At 39.6% G+C, this 20,000-nt stretch overlaps 1 protein-coding gene and 1 long non-coding RNA gene across 3 annotated transcripts in view; one reads left to right on the forward strand and one right to left on the reverse strand.

The window, feature by feature from the left end:
• The window catches only part of LOC131784666 (spectrin alpha chain, non-erythrocytic 1), a 32,757-nt gene extending 32,041 nt beyond the window's left edge, over positions 1-716 (reverse strand). The window contains 1 exon segment of the mRNA XM_066164811.1: positions 416-716. Within this exon segment, the coding sequence (XP_066020908.1) occupies positions 416-716 (301 nt within the window).
• Positions 717-18,890: 18,174 nt separating this feature from the next.
• LOC136280562 (uncharacterized) overlaps positions 18,891-20,000 on the forward strand; it is a 1,288-nt gene continuing 178 nt past the window's right edge. Inside the window, exons 1-3 of one of the 2 annotated variants that reach the window (XR_010717303.1) lie at positions 18,891-19,018; positions 19,114-19,279; positions 19,778-20,000. The exon at positions 19,778-20,000 is cut by the window's right edge and continues 178 nt beyond it. This is a non-coding gene — a long non-coding RNA (uncharacterized lncRNA). The remainder of the gene's footprint in view (positions 19,019-19,113; positions 19,280-19,777) is intronic. The other variant, XR_010717302.1, reaches the window with a different exon arrangement.

Here is a 20,000-nt window from a genome sequence, read left to right on the forward strand (position 1 = left end):
CTAAAGTGGCCCAAGTGTGGCCCCAGTTTCTCATTTGGGACTCTACACCTCTTCTCCAGGAGTTCCTGGGACGACCCCTCTTTCTCTTGCCCTGGGGGTTCCAACGTAGTGCCTGCCGGGTGATGTTGTTAGCCGGTTTCCTTAGGATGTGACCTATCCATCTCCACTTTCTCTTTGAGATCTGAGTCATGATTGGTTCCTCGCCTGCTAATTCCCACAGCATCTCGTTCGTTACCCTGTCAGTCCAACTGATTTTTAAGATTCGCCTAAGGCACTTATTGACGAAGGTCTGCAATTTCTGGGACGTTTGCTTAGTTGTTCTACACGTTTCTGAGCCATAGAGGAGGACTGCTTTGACATTGGTGTTAAAAATTCTAAATTTGGTTCTCCGTGAGATGACATGGGAGGACCACACTTTCCTCTGATGTTAACATGAATGCGACACCCTCAGTGTGTGGTGCTCCGTCGTCCTGATGGCCTGAATATATGATAGTTGTGCCATCTGCCAGTTTCATCTCTCCTGATGAGGTCCAGCGTGTCTCGCTCAGTCCGAGGATTGATAACTTGTACCTCTTCATCTCATGCGCTATGATGGTAGCACGGCCTGGTTGGAACATAGTTCTCACATTCCACGTGCCTAATAGGGATGCTGACTTAGGAGAAAGAAGAGCAATCGGCTGTGTAGGATCCTGACGGCTTTCCCTACGCTGCGTCATATGCTGTCTGTGTGACGACCCCCTATTCCCCAAGTCGATGGTTAAGTTGAAATTGATCAATGATTCTGTAATCCGTTACATCCACTGCACGGGGGATTGGCCTATGCAGCTTCACCAGAGCCCTGTTAGCCAGCATTACCTGTTTCCACCTCTCACGACGAGGACGTAGGGTTGGACTTTGAGAGGTAATATACTCCTGTGACTGTAGAGAAATTGTTTTTTACCCAAGTAAAATGAAGAAGTGAAAAAAAGAAGAAAAAGAAAATCAGGATGGAGCCTTACAGTAAATCTCACTTGTTTCAACTTCAGGCCTACTATAATATACAAGTCCATTACAATATGAAATCATCACGCAAACCAGTTTCTGGTCATTAAGCACTGCAGTTATCAGACAGAAAGGACACAGAAGATGAACTGCAGTGCTTGATGAATATTTCAATTTCAAAATAATTCAACTGTTTTCTATAAAGTGGTCCACCAACCATGGAACCAATTAGAAAGTGCTATTGATGTTCACTTCATAATAAGTAACTTTTTTGTTTGTTTGTAATTTAATGTTAACAATTGAGTTGAAAATATAAATTGGCCACCATAAAGAGTTAAAAGGCTGGCACATGGAGTATTAGCCCTGCATCAATTGCTCTGACGAAGGGCTAATGCTTGATATGTCGATGAACTCTTTACACTGGCCAATCTACGTTTTCAACTCAATTGTTAACACTAAATTACCTGCTATACTCTCCCACCGACACAGCACCATGGTTTCTTTAGAAACTTACCCCCTTTTTATTTTTAACTCGTGAATTGCGCGCATGCGCAAGAGCGAGTTATAGATACGATGTGGGGAATGGCATTCGCTCGCTCGGTCGATTCCTGTAAACTTTTTTTAGATTTTAGGCTTTTGAGTGCATTTGATAGTTTTTGGCGAGCAATAAACAGACGAAATGGCGACCTTTGTTGCTAAGAATAGTGGTGGGGTGAAAAAGAAGCCAATGATAATCTTAAAAGAGTTTTTTTTTTTCGTTTTAGTTTCAACAAGCGGCGCCAGCGACTGGCAGGCATGCAAGGATTCACACTGAAATAACAGAACAACCTTCGTTTTTCATAAAATTGTAATTTACAATCCTTGAACTTGAAAACAATCCGAAGATTCATTGAAAATATCACTTACTGCGAAGCGCTCGGAGTTTACAGATGTTCAAAAGCTTTTTCTGTTATGGCGTGAGATTGAGGACAAAATTGATCATTACGTTTCGTCGCGTGTGTTTTTCCTGTGTGAAGCAACAAAAGATACCGGCGACTGACGAAATAACAAGTTAACACGAAAATCAAATAACACCTAAACAAACAATTTTAGCTACCGATTTTCAGTGAATTTTTAAAGAACAATTTTCTTTTAAGTTTCAAGACAATTTGAAGATTCAACATACATACAACGTACTAAAATGCGAAAGTTACACACCACAAAATTGATAAATAGGCCTGAAATGGCACAGGGTATCAAAAAAGTTTGTTTAGATGAAAAAAATAGGACTTAATAAGCACACATTGATCACTATGTTATGCTTTCATAGCACCATGGATTAGGAATAATCCCTGACTGGCAAACAGTCAACTATGGAATCCGTTAAGAGTCTGTGTTAGGATTGCCTCTATTTCCTATTTACATCAATGATATTTCTGATGGTTTTGCCTCTCTTCCTTTTATTTCTGCCGATGATACTACTCTCTTTGAAATTGTCAAGGAGCTGTCCATGTGAGCTGCTGGCCTCAATTCTGATTGAAATATAATTTCCAAGTGGGCTGACAATGGTTGGAAAGTATGAATCCTTTTAAATCTCACAATGTTGTGTTTTCTATCAGGTGTAATAAACAACAGTGAAGCTAGAAGTAACAATTGATCTTGTTGGCCAAAAAGGCAAGAATTCAATCCAATGGCAATTCTTGTTAGAACTACTGGTGCTGTTGTGTCTCCATATAGCTGAAAAATATCATGTCCAAAACTCCAAAGTTTCTTATCAAATTCCATTACTCAATCTCTGCCTGACTGGGACCCTTTACACAGGAAGTTCAGAAGAAAAGGAATCCGTTGCAATTCTGGGAGAATAATGAGTGATTTTTTGAAAAGATTGAAAAACTTAGGTAAAAAGAACAAGCAACCACCGCATCCCAAAGGAGGTGACTTTACAGTATGGTAATTAGGTTCAGCCGGTTCAAATAAAATAATGTTTCACAACTTTCATTTCTGTTCATTAAGCTACAGACTTCAAACAGCGTTTTTACATGAGACTGTTATCTGTAAATGTATATATATAGATAGAAAGATAAGCTGTGTAATCAGACAAATAAATAAAGGGGGTAAGTTTCTAAAGAAACTGTGGTGCTGCATTGGTAAGAGAGTATAATAGGGTAATTTAGTGTTATTGACTGAGTTGGTGATGCAAATTGGCCACCATAATGAGTTTAAAAGCCATTGTTTCAAGCGTTAGCCTTTAGTCAGAGCGAACGGCAAAGGGCTAACACTTGAAACACCAGCTTTTAAACTCTTTATGGTGGCCAATTTACGTTATCGACTCAGTTAATGATACTAAATTACCCTGTGTAATCAGCAAGTTGGTTGTAATGGGACATCTGTAATCAGAAAGTTACATCAGTATTGGCATTGAGTATACTCAAATGAATTTACCAATCACAGATTTGATTGCAATAATTATAGTAATAGCATGCCATCCCAAGGTAGTTACTTTCCCAAAATGTAGGAAGTTGTTTCTAGAACTTCTCAGTGTGTTTATGTCAAAGATTGTAATGGTTAAGTGTCTAAAGGTTGGAATTGTAAGCTTTTCTTTTAGATAGCAATAGAGTATGCAATCAAACACCGGTTTTAAATAAAAAGACCCTGAAAAACGAAGACCCCCTTATTTTCTCTATTGATAGTGATAGAAGACGTGATCAAGCGCATCTGTTGTTTGCTCCCCCTTCCGCAAAGTATGTGCCTATAGGACCCGTACAATTCGGAATTCCCTAAAAAATCTCTCCAAAGCTACCTCGGCCGATGTGCTTTTTCACGTGGAGCTTAATGCATTCAAACTGTGGAATCTCCCGCACTGCAAAAGACATTACGTGCTTTCTGCTCAGGTCCCGAAACTTTGGCAACTTGAATAGTGCAGATACTGCATAAGCAGTTTTGCCAAACACCAAATAAACACAGAAAAGACGAAATTATGCCATTTGTCGTGCTATACCGGCTTGCATAAATGAAGAGCGATTCAGTAACACCGGCTGGCGTCAGCCTGTGACACTTTGCTTTATAGGGCTGGATGTACTATGTTTGAAACTGAGCTTGCTGCCCTTCTGAAAAATCGAAACCCGGTTTTGTACGATTGGTTAACTTTTCTGTCTAAATGTTCGGTAAAATTTCCGCACAGCCCCATCCTACATTATGCATTCAGTTCTTGAACAGAGGAAACAATGACAAAAACAATACATTTCCGTTGGGAAAACAGATTTGTTTTACAATAGTATTCTCACCAGGGATCCCTTCGAACAAAGGTGAATTTCAGCATGTTACGTGACTCCAAACCTCTGGGATTTTAGCATGAGAATGGTTATGCAATCTTTTACACGTTTTTTGGCTATATAATCTTATTCCGGTGCGGTCAGTCCTTTATAACCTCAAAAGTCCTTTCCACGGCGTTTGAGGAGGTTTAGCTACGTGCGCCCCTCCCTCCTCCCCCCAGCGATGATAGCGCCTACGCTCCAGGTAGCTACCTACTCACTTCCGCCTCGGGCTGGCCTTTCCCATATCTTATAACATCTTTGAGGCTTTGTTTGTGGGTAGCCCTGGTGAGAATATATTACTATGGGGCTGTGCGGAAACTTTACCAACGATTATTTCAAGTTAGCGTTGGGCTGTCGCACCTCAGCCACATTTATTTGCCTCCTACCTTTACCACAGCGCTCATAGTAAGTGTATCTCACTTAACCCACAGGTAAGGTATTTTTGCTCATTTCATTCGACTGAATCAATTGTAACCCACTCGTTCCACTGTGCACTGAGTTCGAATATCGCCCTTCAACCGAAATCGAAACTCACTCGGAAATTTTTCAATCCAAAGTTTTGACGGGTAGTATATACCAACCACGTTTTGAATTCAAACTTAGGAAAAGATATAGTGGAACCTTTGGTAAAGTTTCCGCACAGCCCCATACTATTGTAAAACAAATCCCAACGGAAATGTATTGTTTTTGTCATTGTTTCCTCTGTTCAAGAACTGAATGCATAATGTAGGATGGGGCTGTGCGGAAATTTTACCTAATCGTTTTCAACCGTTTATTCGAAGAACTTTTCAAAACTGTAACTTAGCAGCCACTCGATTGTGCCCACTCCCTCACAGCTTACAGGTGGTGTGCGCCACAACCGATTTGCGCACATAATGCAAATAGTGAGTTATTTTCATCCTGTCGCGGTCGAGTGAATAATATCTTTGGTGGCAACGAGGTAGCGTGAATATGAGTGAAATATAATGAGGATTCTACGGTAGCCCATAGAGGACATACCACATTTGTTTTTATCGCGCGACAAATCTCATTGATCGCGCGAAAAAATCAAAATATCGCGCGATAAATAATTATCGCGCGAGAAACGATAAATTATCACGCAACAAGTGATTAATTATCGCGCGATAAATGGGAAACTTGCTAGGTCCCACGTGATCGGCTGTCACGCACGTTGTTTTCGTAGACGACAACGGCTGCAACAGTTGAGGAGGTATGTTTTAAGGTCAATAGTTTGTTTTATTTTGATGAAAAGATCATTGAGTATTACTTTACAGTACTTCTACAACATGTAGCTCTGTGAATCAGTACAGTAAACCTTGATTTTGCGAAATCTTACGAGACACTCCCAGAGATGACTGTCAGTGTCTGAAAACAAGTGTGCATTATCTAATCTTTCTGATTACATTGCAGGTTTGTAAATTTCTAAAAGTCACTTTTGCATCGCCAACCCCGTTAAGAAAGAACTTTGCAACTGTTGCAGCCACTGTCGTCTCGTCCACAGAAACAACATGCGTGACAGCCGATCACGTGCCGGACTTAACAATTTTCCCATTGATCACGCGATAATTTATTATTTGAATAAGTAAAGATTTGGTAAAGCATTTGACAATAAAAATCTGCGATAAAATATTGTAAAGCATAACACGACGTTTCGACGTTTTCAGAACGTCATTATCAAGTGAACTAAAATAATAAAATCGAGTATATATATAATGAAGCGGTGAATAAATTACAAAGCGTTAAAAGTTAAACAAAGAGTTTGGCCCTAATGGAATCGCTCTGGGTGTTTAAATTGGGCCTTATTGTTCTTATGTACAACATTTCATAAACGTTCATAAAAGTTTCTTACTGGTGTAGACTGGTTGTACATCAATACCAATTTTTGAACTGAACCGTTGATAACAAAGAACGGCAACAAGCTGGAGACTCAGGTCTATCGTAAACCTACGAACACGGGCCTTTTACTTCACTTTCAAAGTCACACCGATTTGCGCTACAAGAAGTGTCTTATCAAAACAATGGTTCATCGTGCAAAGGAATTGTCCTCTACGCATCAAGCATTCGTCGATGAGTGTAGGCATCTAAAATCTATGTTTCATCGCCTTGGTTACCCTAGTTCTTTGGTGAACTGTATTATCGACAAATGTGATTATTCCTCTACACCAGATACTAAGACAAAATCTGATGAAACTTTAAGAGTCAGTATTCCTTTCAAAGATCAAGTCTCAGTGAACATTGCCAAACGACAAATGCGCGATCTCAGTTCAAAAATTGGCATTGATGTACAACCAGTCTACACCAGTAAGAAACTTGAGCAGGACCTAAAGCTTAAAGAAATCAAGCTACGCATCGTAAATCAGCATAGCGTTGTTTACTGTTTTAAATGTGATTTGTGTGATTCAAATTACGTCGGATATACGACGCGCTATTTGTTTCAACGCATTGCTGATCATCGATACTCTGCCATTGGTCGCCACCTGAGAGATGCCCATGGGAACATTGACTTACTCAATGAGAGCCAGTTTAGAATGCTTAAAAAATGTGGCACGAAATGGGATTGTCTTGTTTATGAAATGTTGTACATAAGAACAATAAGGCCCAATTTAAACACCCAGAGCGATTCCATTAGGGCCAAACTCTTTGTTTAACTTTTAACGCTTTGTAATTTATTCACCGCTTCATTATATATATACTCGATTTTATTATTTTAGTCCACTTGATAATGACGTTCTGAAAACGTCGAAACGTCGTGTTATGCTTTACAATAATTTATTATTTATCGCGCGATAAATAATGTGGCATGTCCTCTATGGGCCACCGTTGGATTTACTGTTTGTTGCCGTTTTCTCAAAAGTTAAAAAGTGTTTACGGGCCTGCGCGACTCCTGTCACTCCTCCCTGACGAATTTGCTCTTAGGAGGCAACTGACGAGATTCAGAAAGAATCGAAACTGCAGTCTTTCTTAAGATCTAGACAAAAGGCAGCACTTATATTCACAGCCGATGGCTATGTGAATAATAACAGATCCAGAAATTACATTTATAGACGCGAGTTACATTTTAAACGTATTACAAAGAGACAGAAACCTAATACATGAACCTTTTTTCGTTTTATCCATCTGGCGTAAATATGGGATTCGTAAAAGAAGAAGTCTTCACCCACTACAACGAATTCGTGACGCTCCACGTTCAATAAAAAACGTACAGAATTTCATGATACGCTTAGAGAATAGAAGATACCTATGTGAAGGTTTTGAGAAACGTGCCTCTGGAGTAATTTTCTGCGGGAGAGAAAGTATACTTAAAACAACAGACGCACACAGAAGAAAATTTATATTGCCTTTTTGTAACTTTTGTAATCTCATCAAGCTTTGCCAAACCTGAAGAATATACAGATGGGGAAATAACACCTTTAAACTAACCCTTGTTATCATATATTCAGGGGCACTGGATTTATCAATTTGACTTTCAAGCTGTCCCCAAAAAAGCAGCCAATCCTGCGGTGTTCCGTCAAATTTGTGATCACGAGCTTGGGCATTTTTACCAAGTTGCTAGCAATGTACAGTGCACAGTTTTCGGCGGTTCTGTTTGATCTTCTTTCAACTCCAACTTCTTCTCAAATTCCAATTCTTCCGCATGTGCTCGATTAATGACTTCTTGTTTTTGCACCATTTTCTCTTTCTATAGTTCGACTTCTCTTTTGTGCTCGTAGAGCGCGGTTGAGTGTTTTAGATTACGGTCGATTTGTTCAATTTGTTCTGTCTATTCGCGTATACAGGCATATCCATCGTTAACAACTTGCTCGATTTCGTCGGCCCATTTTTGTACTGCCTCATCGTCTTCGTCTTTCTTCGAACTTCTGTGACCACTGCAGTCACTAGGGCCTCAACGGAAACTTGGTGTCTCTCAAAAGCTGTTCGACTATCTTTCTTTAAGATATCCAAGTATCTTGGCGTGGTGGTAGACGAATCATTATCATGGGACAATCACGTGTCATATGTTGCTTCGACAGTTTATCCTAAACTGAAAATTTTAATAAATTTTCATCTTTTCTTGGCCCTGCTATTTTATTGAAGATTTCATGACGATAATTTTACCTATTTTAGGCTATGGCTGCATCGTATGGGGTTTTTGCAGCAAGAAGAACTCCGATTTCTTGGAAAGGTTGCAAAACAAAGCAATGCGAATCATTTTAAGAACAAATCACTTAGCGTGCAAACAGTCAATGAGGGAGAGACTTGGCCTGTTAACATTATCTAACAGGCGCTGTTATTTACATCTCCAATTAGTATATAAAATCGTAAAAAGATTATCACTGTCCCAGGCAACTTCAAGGGTATTTTGCATTGAGGTCAGAACTTCGCCGTAAAGCCCTCAGAGATAGTAGGGAACTTCATCTCCCAAGATGCAAAACAGCTATGGGCCAGTCAACATTCGAGTATGCCGCCGCACAGGAATGACCTCCCCAAAGAACTGCGTGCTTGTAAAACGCTGAGAATTTTTAAAATTAAAACTTTCAAACTTTTAATAGAATCAGATAAGGCACAACAAAAATGTTGTGTATAAGTTTTTTATCACTGTAAATATTTTTTGGTAATTTTTAATTTAATCTTAACTTGTATCAATGGTGAATTGTATTTTTAATTGTATTTTTTTGTACTGATCACCGGTTTATACCAGCGTTTTTTATGATGAATTCGCTGATCGGTTTTTTCAGTTAAAATAAAGCATTTATCTCCTGTCTACGAAAATTCATCGTCTTCAATTTGCCCTCAAGATCGGCAAATTGTTTGTCCATGATTTGCAACGCTGTCCTAGCAGGGTCGCCACTGTGTCGAAAACGTGAAAAAGCTGTACAACGCTTCATTATTAACTCACGATTGATTCACGATTTTACTACAACGCTTCGGTTAACTCCCACCCACAGCTCTCGGCTTATTCGAAAGAAACATTCACTCAACGTCCCGTTGTAAGCACGTGGAACAGTGCCATATATGAGGCGACAAAACACGTGCCGCATACATGCTCGTTTGATTATGTACAGATAACGAGATCACTTATATATGTCAATCAAATAAAGAATAATTAACGTATCGCACATTTTCCAACAGTCTCCCTTAGTGTCCTGATTAATACCTGGTTCACCTCGGATACACTTCTTCAACTTTTTAATGAAGACAATTAACAATTTAACGAGGAAAATTGCAGGACCCTCAGCATTGATTATTACCCTTAATATCATAGGAAGCCCTTTTTTGTAACTTTTATAAAAACAGTAGGCAATAATTGCAATTTCTATTAGCAGTATAAAAAGAACTGTTAAATCTGCCGCATGAACTATAGGCTTTTCCTCTCGAAAACAAAAACTGCTGGTCTCCTCACCATAATTCTTCAAATACCTCAAGATAAAGGAGGCTAATAATGGACCGAGTAGCAGGACAGATAGATGACTTCTTACAGCATTTAAACAACCAGCAGCCTTCCATCCGCTTCACCATGGAGACGGAGAAAGATAACAAACTCGCCTAGATACCGCAGTTTTAAGAGAATCTGACGGCCGCCTCACCACCAGCGTATACAAGGAAGCCCAGGCACACCCATCAATACTTAGCGTATGATTCACATCACCCTCAATCAGTAAAATGCGGTATTGTTAAGTGCCTTTACAAGTGCGCCAAACGTCTCGTAACAAAACCCTCCGTCATATCCGAGGAGAAAAACATCTGTCATCTGTTCTGGTTTCTAATGGTTATCCTTTTTCTTTCTTGCAGAAACTTGCCAAGACCAGAAAACCAAAAAACAGTACCGAAGCCGCTAACGAGTTCAAAGCTATTGCGGTTTTACCTTATGTCAAAAGGTCTGTCCGAACAGCTTCGCCGTTCCCTACAACAAGGCGTACGCGCTGTTTTCAAGTCGTAGACTAAGCTAAGATCTCAGTTAGTACGACCAAAAGACGCTGTCGACCTGGCTAAACAAGATGGCGTAGTTTACAGGATTCCCTGTGAATGCGGCAAGGTGTACATCGAAGAGACTGAAAGACCTATGCAAGACAGAATTAAGGAGCACGATCGGGATATTCGACTCGCCCGTACCGAGACCTCTGCTGTTTCTGAGCATGCCCACAACACCGGACACAAGCCACTCTGGAACGAAGTAAAGTCTATTGATCGTGACCCTTATTACTACACGCGCAGGGTCAAAGAGGTAATCCATATAAGACTTCACCCTAACAACACCAACAGGAATAATGGAATAGAAATTCCAGAAGCGTGGATGCCCTCGATCAAAAAACACAGGAGAGCCGTGCGACAGCGCACCGCCGAGGGAGCAAATCACTGAGAGGGCAGCAAGGATCGAAAAGCATCAATCAGAGCTGTTGAATAACAACTAATCACAGCAGAGCATCATGCTTTATAAGATCACGCATGACCAGTCGAGCTCATCGCCTGAAGAAGACTAGCAGTATGCAGTCGAAACGTCGCGATCTACGTTACACGTGACTACATCGTCAGACATACGAAAAAACTTAGCTATTATTAATAAAATTAATTGTTAATTCAAATTTTCCATATATTCCATTCCCTGTAACGTTAGATCTCTCTTTACTGTGAGACAGTTGAATATTCATGAAAGATTTACAGTAAATAAATGTGGTTTGAAGACCAAATAAAACATTTGAATCATGGAATAATTACAATTTGTACATCAAAGATCCCTTGTGCTCAGACACGTTTGCTCGCAACGGGAAGGAAAGAACATGGTTGACGTGAAACGTGATAACCTTAAGGAAAAGTTATTGTGCAGGGGACAAAGAACGCGCCTTCACAACACAAGGGTTCTTGAACACAAGGTTTAATAATCGAGAGTTGCACACTCAGCATATTTTCTTAACAACACAACAGGATCGGAATTGGAGTCTCATCTTTGGCTAACAAGCTTCACCTCGCAAGTAAAAACCTACAAAACAAACACTTAATCACTGTTGGAACGGGATTTGGAAGTACACGAGCTCCTAAGACTCACCATACGATGAGAAACTCCCGGCGACTAGCGCGTTACAAAGCACATGGTTTCTTTCTCGTTACACGACGACACTGAGACGCGCTCACTAAGCATGCTGGGAGTATAAATTACAAAAATAAAATGGAACGGACTTAGGAAAACAAAATTATTCTCTTGTTGAGGATTGGCCTCAACAGTTATCATCCTTGCGAATTTCATCTCTAATTTGCTGTTTAACAAGTGTTAAGAAGACATTCTTATGCCGAAGGGAGTACTGTGGACGTAAGAAAGTTAGGCCTATCTCATACTTCCGCCTCTGAAACATTCAGTACATACAATGATTCATCACTACTAAGCCATAAAACCAGTGTTGAAAACAAATAATTTTGATTGCTGGTAGAAATTCCCCACTCTCATACATTAGATCAGATGGCAGCTAACCTCGACACTGCTTCAGAAGTCACTCCATTAAATCCTCACAGGATTTAGAATGACGTCATTTGTAGCTGGCGGTAATTTGGCGCTGAGGTCTACAAATGCTGCGAGGTTAAAAAGTGAAATCCAGTCAAAATATCGGGAGTTACTACATCACGGGCGACGAGCGGGGATAGAAAAACGACCCAAATATGAGCGGTCAGCGGTGAAACAGCTTTTATACTTCATATAGAGACATAAAATTTGTTGTTACTGGGATACCTGTGGTAGCCCAGTCATAAAATGCCTTTGTTTTTTTGTCGTTTTTTTTTACTGGGATACCTGTGGTAGCCCAGTCATAAAATGCCTTTGTTTTTTTGTCGTCTTTTTTTTTTTTTTTTACTGGGATACCTGTGGTAGCCCAGTCATAAAATGCCTTTGTTTTTTTGTCGTCTTTTTTTTTTTTTTTTTTTTTTTTTTTTCCTCCGCCACAAAATGGAAAAATTGCGCAATAGTACCCAGTGGTCATTGGGCCCTCAACACCATGACAACTAACTGTGTGAAGGTGTTCACATGCTGATCACGTGTTATCTTGATGATGATTGACGTTGTCATGCATGGACAGGTCCGGGTCACATGACGAACACGAGATTTTTGCTTAGAAAACTCTTCTGTCGGTCGTTTTGTATTTCAACGTGATCTGATTACGATCACCTGGGGCATTATAGCGCAAACGCTCGAAATACTTACAGACGCATATACAAGTCGTATTGTTCGCGGCCAATCCACACTAAAAGATGTTATTGAGCGGTACTTTGGGACTGGATTGAGTCGCGAATTGTGTATCCGTTGTAGTTTCTGGTGATTTCTGCCGTTTTAAGCTTGCTTTACCATCACTGTTATTCACATCATCTACTTTTGTTACGTTGGTAAAATCTGTACAGACATCACACAAACCAACTCGCGCACAAAGTAAGAAGAGTATATTGAAGGCTTGAAATTATATTATGATCGATTTTCATCAAGAAATGGGCCAGGAATTTTCCACAATAGTGCAAATAATCGTGAAGGTTGATCGAGGAAAAGCGATTGCGTGACGCTCGGTAAGCTGTAAGATGACATGTTATTATATACCAGACGTAAAAACTCTTCAGATTCTTAGTCTGCATTTTGTACCCACTCTGCAGTCTGCAGTCTATATTTTGTATCCGGTCTGCAGTCTGCTGTCTGCATTTTGTACTAACAGGTATCCGTGGCACCAATACATTTTATTTTTGGTTACATTTATTCGCAAAACACACATAATCTACCACAAAATACCTGTGAGTGAGATAATTCGACATTTTCGTTCTTTCCCACATTAATATTCTTCTCTCCTTTTGTAAGAATGTAGACATCACTCACAATGTTTCAAGTAATCCACCCACCCTACAAAAAAGGAACTCTTGCACGCATAGCATGCCTATGTTTTGAAATAGGTGTATGCCCTTGGCCAGACTTGAGCGCACTATTTCAGTATACTAGTCCGACACCCGTAGTATCACTACACTTGATTCCAAGGATCCAGTACCATCCAGGTATCCCAGTTACCCTGCTCACAGGGTCTAGTTTTGTTTTGTTTTTTTCCTCCGCCACAAAATGGAAAAATTGCGCAATAGTACCCAGAGGTCATTGGGCCCTCAACACCATGACAACTAACTGTGATCCAATGAGGTGTTCACATACTGATCACGCGTGCTATCTTGATGATGATTGACGTTGTCATGCCCGGACATGGCCGGGTCACATGACGAACACGAGATTTTTGCCCATAAAACTATTTTGACAGTCGTTTTGTATTTCAACGTAATTGGATTACGATCATCTGGAGCATTATGGGGCAAACGCTCAAAATACTTATAGACGCATACACAATTCGTATTGTTCGCGGCCAATCCACACAAAAAGATGTTATTGAGCGGTAATTTTGGATCGGACAGAATCGCGAACGCTTGAAAGCCATGAAAGCATTGAATGCCTTGTATGTCTTGTATGCCAAGTATGCCAATGTCTTAGTTGAAAACGTAAACTCGTTGTAAAAAGCAAAATCTGAAATCTGAAACCAAACTGCATATACTCTATGCAATCTATTGAACAACACTACTACCGAAGAACAAAATTCAAATGGATGCAAACTGCTTGTGAAGAAACATGTCATGTTAGATTCACTTGATGCCAGGGAACGTAGCTACGATAACAGTGCGAATGGTATTAATTTCACGATCAGAAAGGTGAATCTTATGTTTGTTTTCATTGTAGTTGTATGGATATTCTTTTTTAATAAATACATGATCCAAAATCCTGTGTTTTTTGTGTATAATGTTATTATGTCAAGTATTGTTTACGCAATTGTCTTGTCACAGGCGACCCAAGGTCACGTTTCGAGAAAGAGCCAACGATTAATTCACGAACGCGTCACGCGTTGTGTGACTCAGAGTAAGTTATTCTAGGAACCGTTGAAAATTTGAACACGTTATAAGGAAAAGTATAGGGACGAAATATGGTCGATTTATAACGATAAATAATTCGAAATATGAAGATTTTTCTCGAAAAATCAATAAAACTTACTCATACCCTGTGTATCCGTTGTAGTTTCTGGCGATTGTTGCCGTTTTAAGCTTGCTTTACCATCATTATTATTCACGTCATCTACTTTTATTACATTGGTAAAATCTGTACAGACATCACACCAACCAACTCGCGCGCAAAGTAAGAAGACTATGTTGAAGGCTTGAAATTATATTACGATCGATTTTCATCAAGAAATGAGCCAGGAATTTTCCACAATAGTGCAAATAATCGTGAAGGCTGATCGCGGAAAAGCGATTGCGTGACGCTCGGTAAGCTGTAAGATGACATGTTATTATATACCAGACGTAAAAACTCTTCAGATTCTCAGTCTGCACTTTGTACTCACTCTGCAGTCTATATTTTGTATCCGGTCTGCAGTCTTCTGTCTACATTTTGTACTAACAGGTATCCGTGGCACAAATACAGTTTATTTTTGGTTACATTTATTCGCACAACACACATAATCTACCACAAAATACCTGTGTGTGAGGTAATTCGACATTTTCATTCTTTCCCGCGTTAATAATCTTCTTTTCTTTTGTAAGAATGTAGACCACTTACAATGTTTCAAGTAATCCACCCACCCTACAAAAAATAACTCTTGCATGCATAGCATGGCTATGTTTTGAGACAGGTGTATACCCTTGGCCAGACTTGAGCTCACTATTTCAGTATACTAGTCCGACACGCGTAGTATCACTACACTTGATTCCACGGATACAGTACCATCCAGGTATCCCAGTTACCCTGCTCACAGGGTCTAGTTTTGTTGTTTTTTTTGTTTTTTTCCTCCGCCACAAAATGGAAAAATTGCGCAATAGTACCCAGAGGTCATTGGGCCCTCAACACTATGACAACTAACTGTGATCCAATGAGGTGTTCACATGCTGATCACGCGTGCTATCTTGATGATGATTGACGTTGTCATGCACGGACAGGGCCGGGTCACATGACGAACACGAGATTTTTGCCCATAAAACTATTTTGTCAGTCGTTTTGTATTTCAACGTAATTGGATTACGATCATCTGGAGCATTATGGAGCAAACGCTCAAAATACTTACAGACGCATACACAAGTCGTATTGTTCGCGGCCAATCCACACAAAAAGATATTATTGAGCGGTAATTTTGGATCGGACAGAATCGCGAACGCTTGAAAGCCATGAAAGCATTGAATGCCTTGTATGTCTTGTATGCCAAGTATGCCAATGTCTTAGTTGAAAACGTAAACTCGTTGTAAAAAGCAAAATCTGAAATCTGAAACCAAACTGCATATACTCTATGCAATTTATTGAACAACACTACTACCGTGAGACTGAAGAACAAAATTCAAATGGATGCAAACTGCCAGTGAAGAAAGACGCCATGTTGAATTCACTTGATGCCAGGGAACGTAGCTACGATAACAGTGCGAATGGTATTAATTTCACGATCAGAAAGGTGAATCTTATGTTTGTTTTCATTGTAGTTGTATGGATATTCTTTTTTAATAAATACATGATCCAAAATCCCGTGTTTTTTGTGTATAATGTTATTATGTCAAGTATTGTTTACGCAATTGTCTTGTCACAGGCGACCCAAGGTCACGTTTCGAGAAAGAGCCAACGATTAATTCACGAACGCGTCACGCGTTGTGTGACTCAGAGTAAGTTATTCTAGGAACCGTTGAAAATTTGAACACGTTATAAGGAATAGTATAGGGAACGAAATATGGTCGATTTACAACGATAAATATTTCGAAATGTGAAGATTTTTCTCGAAAAATCAATAAAACTTACTCATACCCTGTGTATCCGTTGTAGTTTCTGGCGATTGTTGCCGTTTTAAGCTTACTTTACCATCACAATTATTCACGTCATCTACTTTTATTACATTGGTAAAATCTGTACAGACATCACACCAACCAACTCGCGCGCAAAGTAAGAAGACTATGTTGAAGGCTTGAAATTATATTACGATCGATTTTCATCAAAAAAATGGGCCAGGAATTTTCCACAATAGTGCAAATAATCGTGAAGGCTGATCGCGGAAAAGCGATTGCGTGACGCTCGGTAAGCTGTAAGATGACATGTTATTATATACCAGACGTAAAAACTCTTCAGATTCTCAGTCTGCATTTTTTACCCACTCTGCAGTCTATATTTTGTATCCGGTCTGCAGTCTGTTGTCTACATTTTGTACTAACAGGTATCTGTGGCACAAATACAGTTTATTTTTGGTTACATTTATTCGCACAACACACATAATCTACCACAAAATACCTGTGTGTGAGGTAATTCGACATTTTCATTCTTTCCCGCGTTAATAATCTTCTTTCCTTTTGTAAGAATGTAGACCACTTACAATGTTTCAAGTAATCCACCCACCCTACAAAAAATAACTCTTGCATGCATAGCATGCCTATGTTTTGAGACAGGTGTATGCCCTTGGCCAGACTTGAGCTCACTATTTCAGTATACTAGTCCGACACGCGTAGTATCACTACACTTGATTCCACGGATCCAGTACCATCCAGGTATCCCAGTTACCCTGCTCACAGGGTCTAGTTCCAGAGACAATCGTGTTGTAAAGCCGAAATGTTAACAGTTTACTTCACAGTTTAAGCAATTTTTCAAAAGTGTTGATTGAACTCATATCTCTTACTGCTTTAATAAACAATGGAGGCTTCGGAGAGGGAGTCAGTGGCATTCGGAAAGGCACCAAGAATAATTATATATATGGTTTGTAGCTAGCTGCGTGACGTGCGTGATGAAAAAAAAGTATCATAATTTCCGGTTGTCAAAAATGTCAATCAAATTTGGCAGGAACTTGGTTTTCGCACTGTAGTTTGCTTTTCCTGGAAGATTTTGCCATGGATGAAGACCAAAAGCCAACAATGTTAAGAGATTTAGAGATCGACTTTTTGAAGGAACATCTCAATGGCTTTTCTGTTGAAGGCAATTATTGTTTTGGATATTTCGAGGGAAACAGAGCAGAGATGGATGATCAGTTAGTTTCATTTCAGGCATTGAACTCCACGTGTTATGTACTTACAGAAAGCCATTCAAAAGAGAAAAACCACAACAGATTTTCTCAAACAGGTATATAATCTCTCAGTGTTTTAAAGTGCACAGATCCCGGTTTCCTATCCTGACTCTCCTAATTCAGGGATAATTTAATTGAGAAGAATCGCCGTCTTTCAGAGTTTATGGTAAATTTCTTCAAAGGCAGTCTTACGCGATTTGCGAGATGCTGCGTCTGAACTACCTATTTATATTTCATTTTAGTTTCTTTGTGTTTGTTGTTATTGCTGTTGTTATTTTTTTTTATTCATTTATCTCTACCTAAAAGGTCTATTTGGTTTAAAAACAGCGAACAGTGGCTTTGGTGCAAAGGTTTGGGTCAAAGGTCTGGCTCTTATTGACACCTTTACACGTAAACCGGAAATAAGGCATGTTGCTTAACAACTCTATCTGATTTCATTTGACAGCACCTCCCGTACTTGAAAACAACCGCGGAAATGTCCTCATACAGTTGTTTGGCCACCCCTTTTCAATCTCTAGCAGTGAAACTCGACATTGTATACATGGATCCACAAAGGTTGGTTACAATTACAGTAAATGGATTAGTAAACATTCAAATTTTAAGTAAAAAAAGAGGTCAATCGAGAAATGATAACGGAAACTGAGAGTCAAGAGGTTGAATTTAAGCTTATTCAAATGGACTGATTAATTTTCTTTTTACGAGGATCAAAATGTTACAGGAGTTTTAAGTTATATGTTTCATAACCAATTTACCCAAAGAAATATGAGGGGGAAGGGTGTTGGCAATAGTAGTGAAGTCAGTAAAAATCACAGATGATATCGCAGCTGGGAGAAGAATGTAATTTCATTTTGCTCTCGTAGAACACACCTGTATTAAAATCTTCTGTACCAATTAGGATGCCCGAGGAAGTTATACCTGCAAGAGTGACTACGCTAATGTACACGACTATGCAAGAAAAACTAGAATACACTTGCAGAATTCGCCGAGAAAATTGGATTGCCCGGCAGTCATGCAGATTCGATGTATTCGGGTGTACAACGATTACTTCATCGACAAAGCAAAGTTCCTATCAGATAATAGCTTGGTGATGGCTAAGAAGGCTATTCTAAAAGAAATCAATGCCAAATCGAAGAGTGACTTAGGGTTTAGTTTCCGTACTTCGACTCGGTTCCACGTAAAGATCCCGTTAAGCTCTTCCCATGTCAACCAGCCTGTTGGGGACTCGTCCACGATAGGACAATACGTCGATAAACGTGTAGTTGACAAAATTTACGACCTCGTAAAGCAAAATATAACTAACCTTTCTGAGGTGCAAAGGTCTCTTGATAAATATGTTCGGGAGGATCTATTTTCCGGCCATCCCGAGGAACGAAGGCCAAAGAAAACAAATAGGCGATACTACCCTTGTCGCCAGGACTTGCGAAACCACATTGCCAAGGCGATTTCTGCAGTGAAGTATTGCGATGACGACCAAGAAGCATTGGGTAAAAAAATAGAAGATTGGCAAACTAAGTCTCCCAGAAGCAACTTCTTTTACCGTACCAGAGACGCTGTCATTAACGAAAAAGATGAACCAAGACCTAGAACTCCTAAGGAAACCTTCCTCTTTGTACATCAAGAGCCATGGCAACAACGAATGCTTGAAAGATATGGTAGTGAACTGGCCCTGATGGACGCCACGTACAAAACGACAAGGTACGCAATTCCACTTTTTTTCGTTTGTGTACATACCAACGTGGGATACAAGGTTGTGGCTGAATTGACGTCCCATATCTTTTGTTCAATTATAGGAGAAATACCGCGGTCTGTAAGATTTGCAAAGATGACGATGGAGAGGATTGGCTTGGGTGAGATAGCTGTGGCCAGGTTTTCCATGCAAGTTGTCTGGATGTGCCTTTCGCGGAGACGCTTACGCAACATTTCACCTGCCCTTAGGGTGGCTTCTTGTCAGTACAAGTAGAGTTTAAATTTTAAAGCTGACTATAACAATGAACCAGATGATGAACTTAATGTCATGTACAGACCTTAATTTGCAAGACAAGAAATACAGTCCTTGGTAGTCAATTAAGATAGATTTTCACGAGCGTCAATGGTGCAGAATCGTAACTTGATGGAGCCAACAGTGGACAACATCCCGGCAGAATTCAAACTTTGTGATTTTTTTCTCGGCTTAAACGCTAAGTCAGTTGTTCAATTGAATAGGAGAAAAACATTTCGAACGGAAAACAGAATTATTTGCACGTGTGGATCTTTTGAGAAAAGGTCTCCTAAACGAGTGGTCTTGATTATAAATATTTAAGGAATGGTAAATACATTAGCCTTAACATGGCTGTTTCTCGAAGCTCAGTGTTTTCCTACTTGCCTTTTTTCCACGTGAATTGGGGGGCGATTGAATAGATATAATATGCAGTAAAAGAAGTTCAGCTGATAGAAATTTTAAATTTCTCATCTTAGGTTGTGGATACAAAATTCAAGTGAAAAGGAAGCCAACTGTGATTAGTGCTTTGAACAAGTCAAGATACGTTTTTTTCGTCACACAACAAGTTACATAACGTTAATATCATTCTTCTTGATGCCTTTCCCGGTGTCACCAATGCCTTTCCCGATGCCTCCGTTGGTTAATAGAGCATTAAAAGTATTGTTCCAGTGAAAGCTTGAGGAAAATTGCTTAACTTTT

Source organism: Pocillopora verrucosa, chromosome 4 (genome assembly GCF_036669915.1).
Source record: "Pocillopora verrucosa isolate sample1 chromosome 4, ASM3666991v2, whole genome shotgun sequence".
Lineage (NCBI taxonomy): Eukaryota > Metazoa > Cnidaria > Anthozoa > Scleractinia > Pocilloporidae > Pocillopora > Pocillopora verrucosa.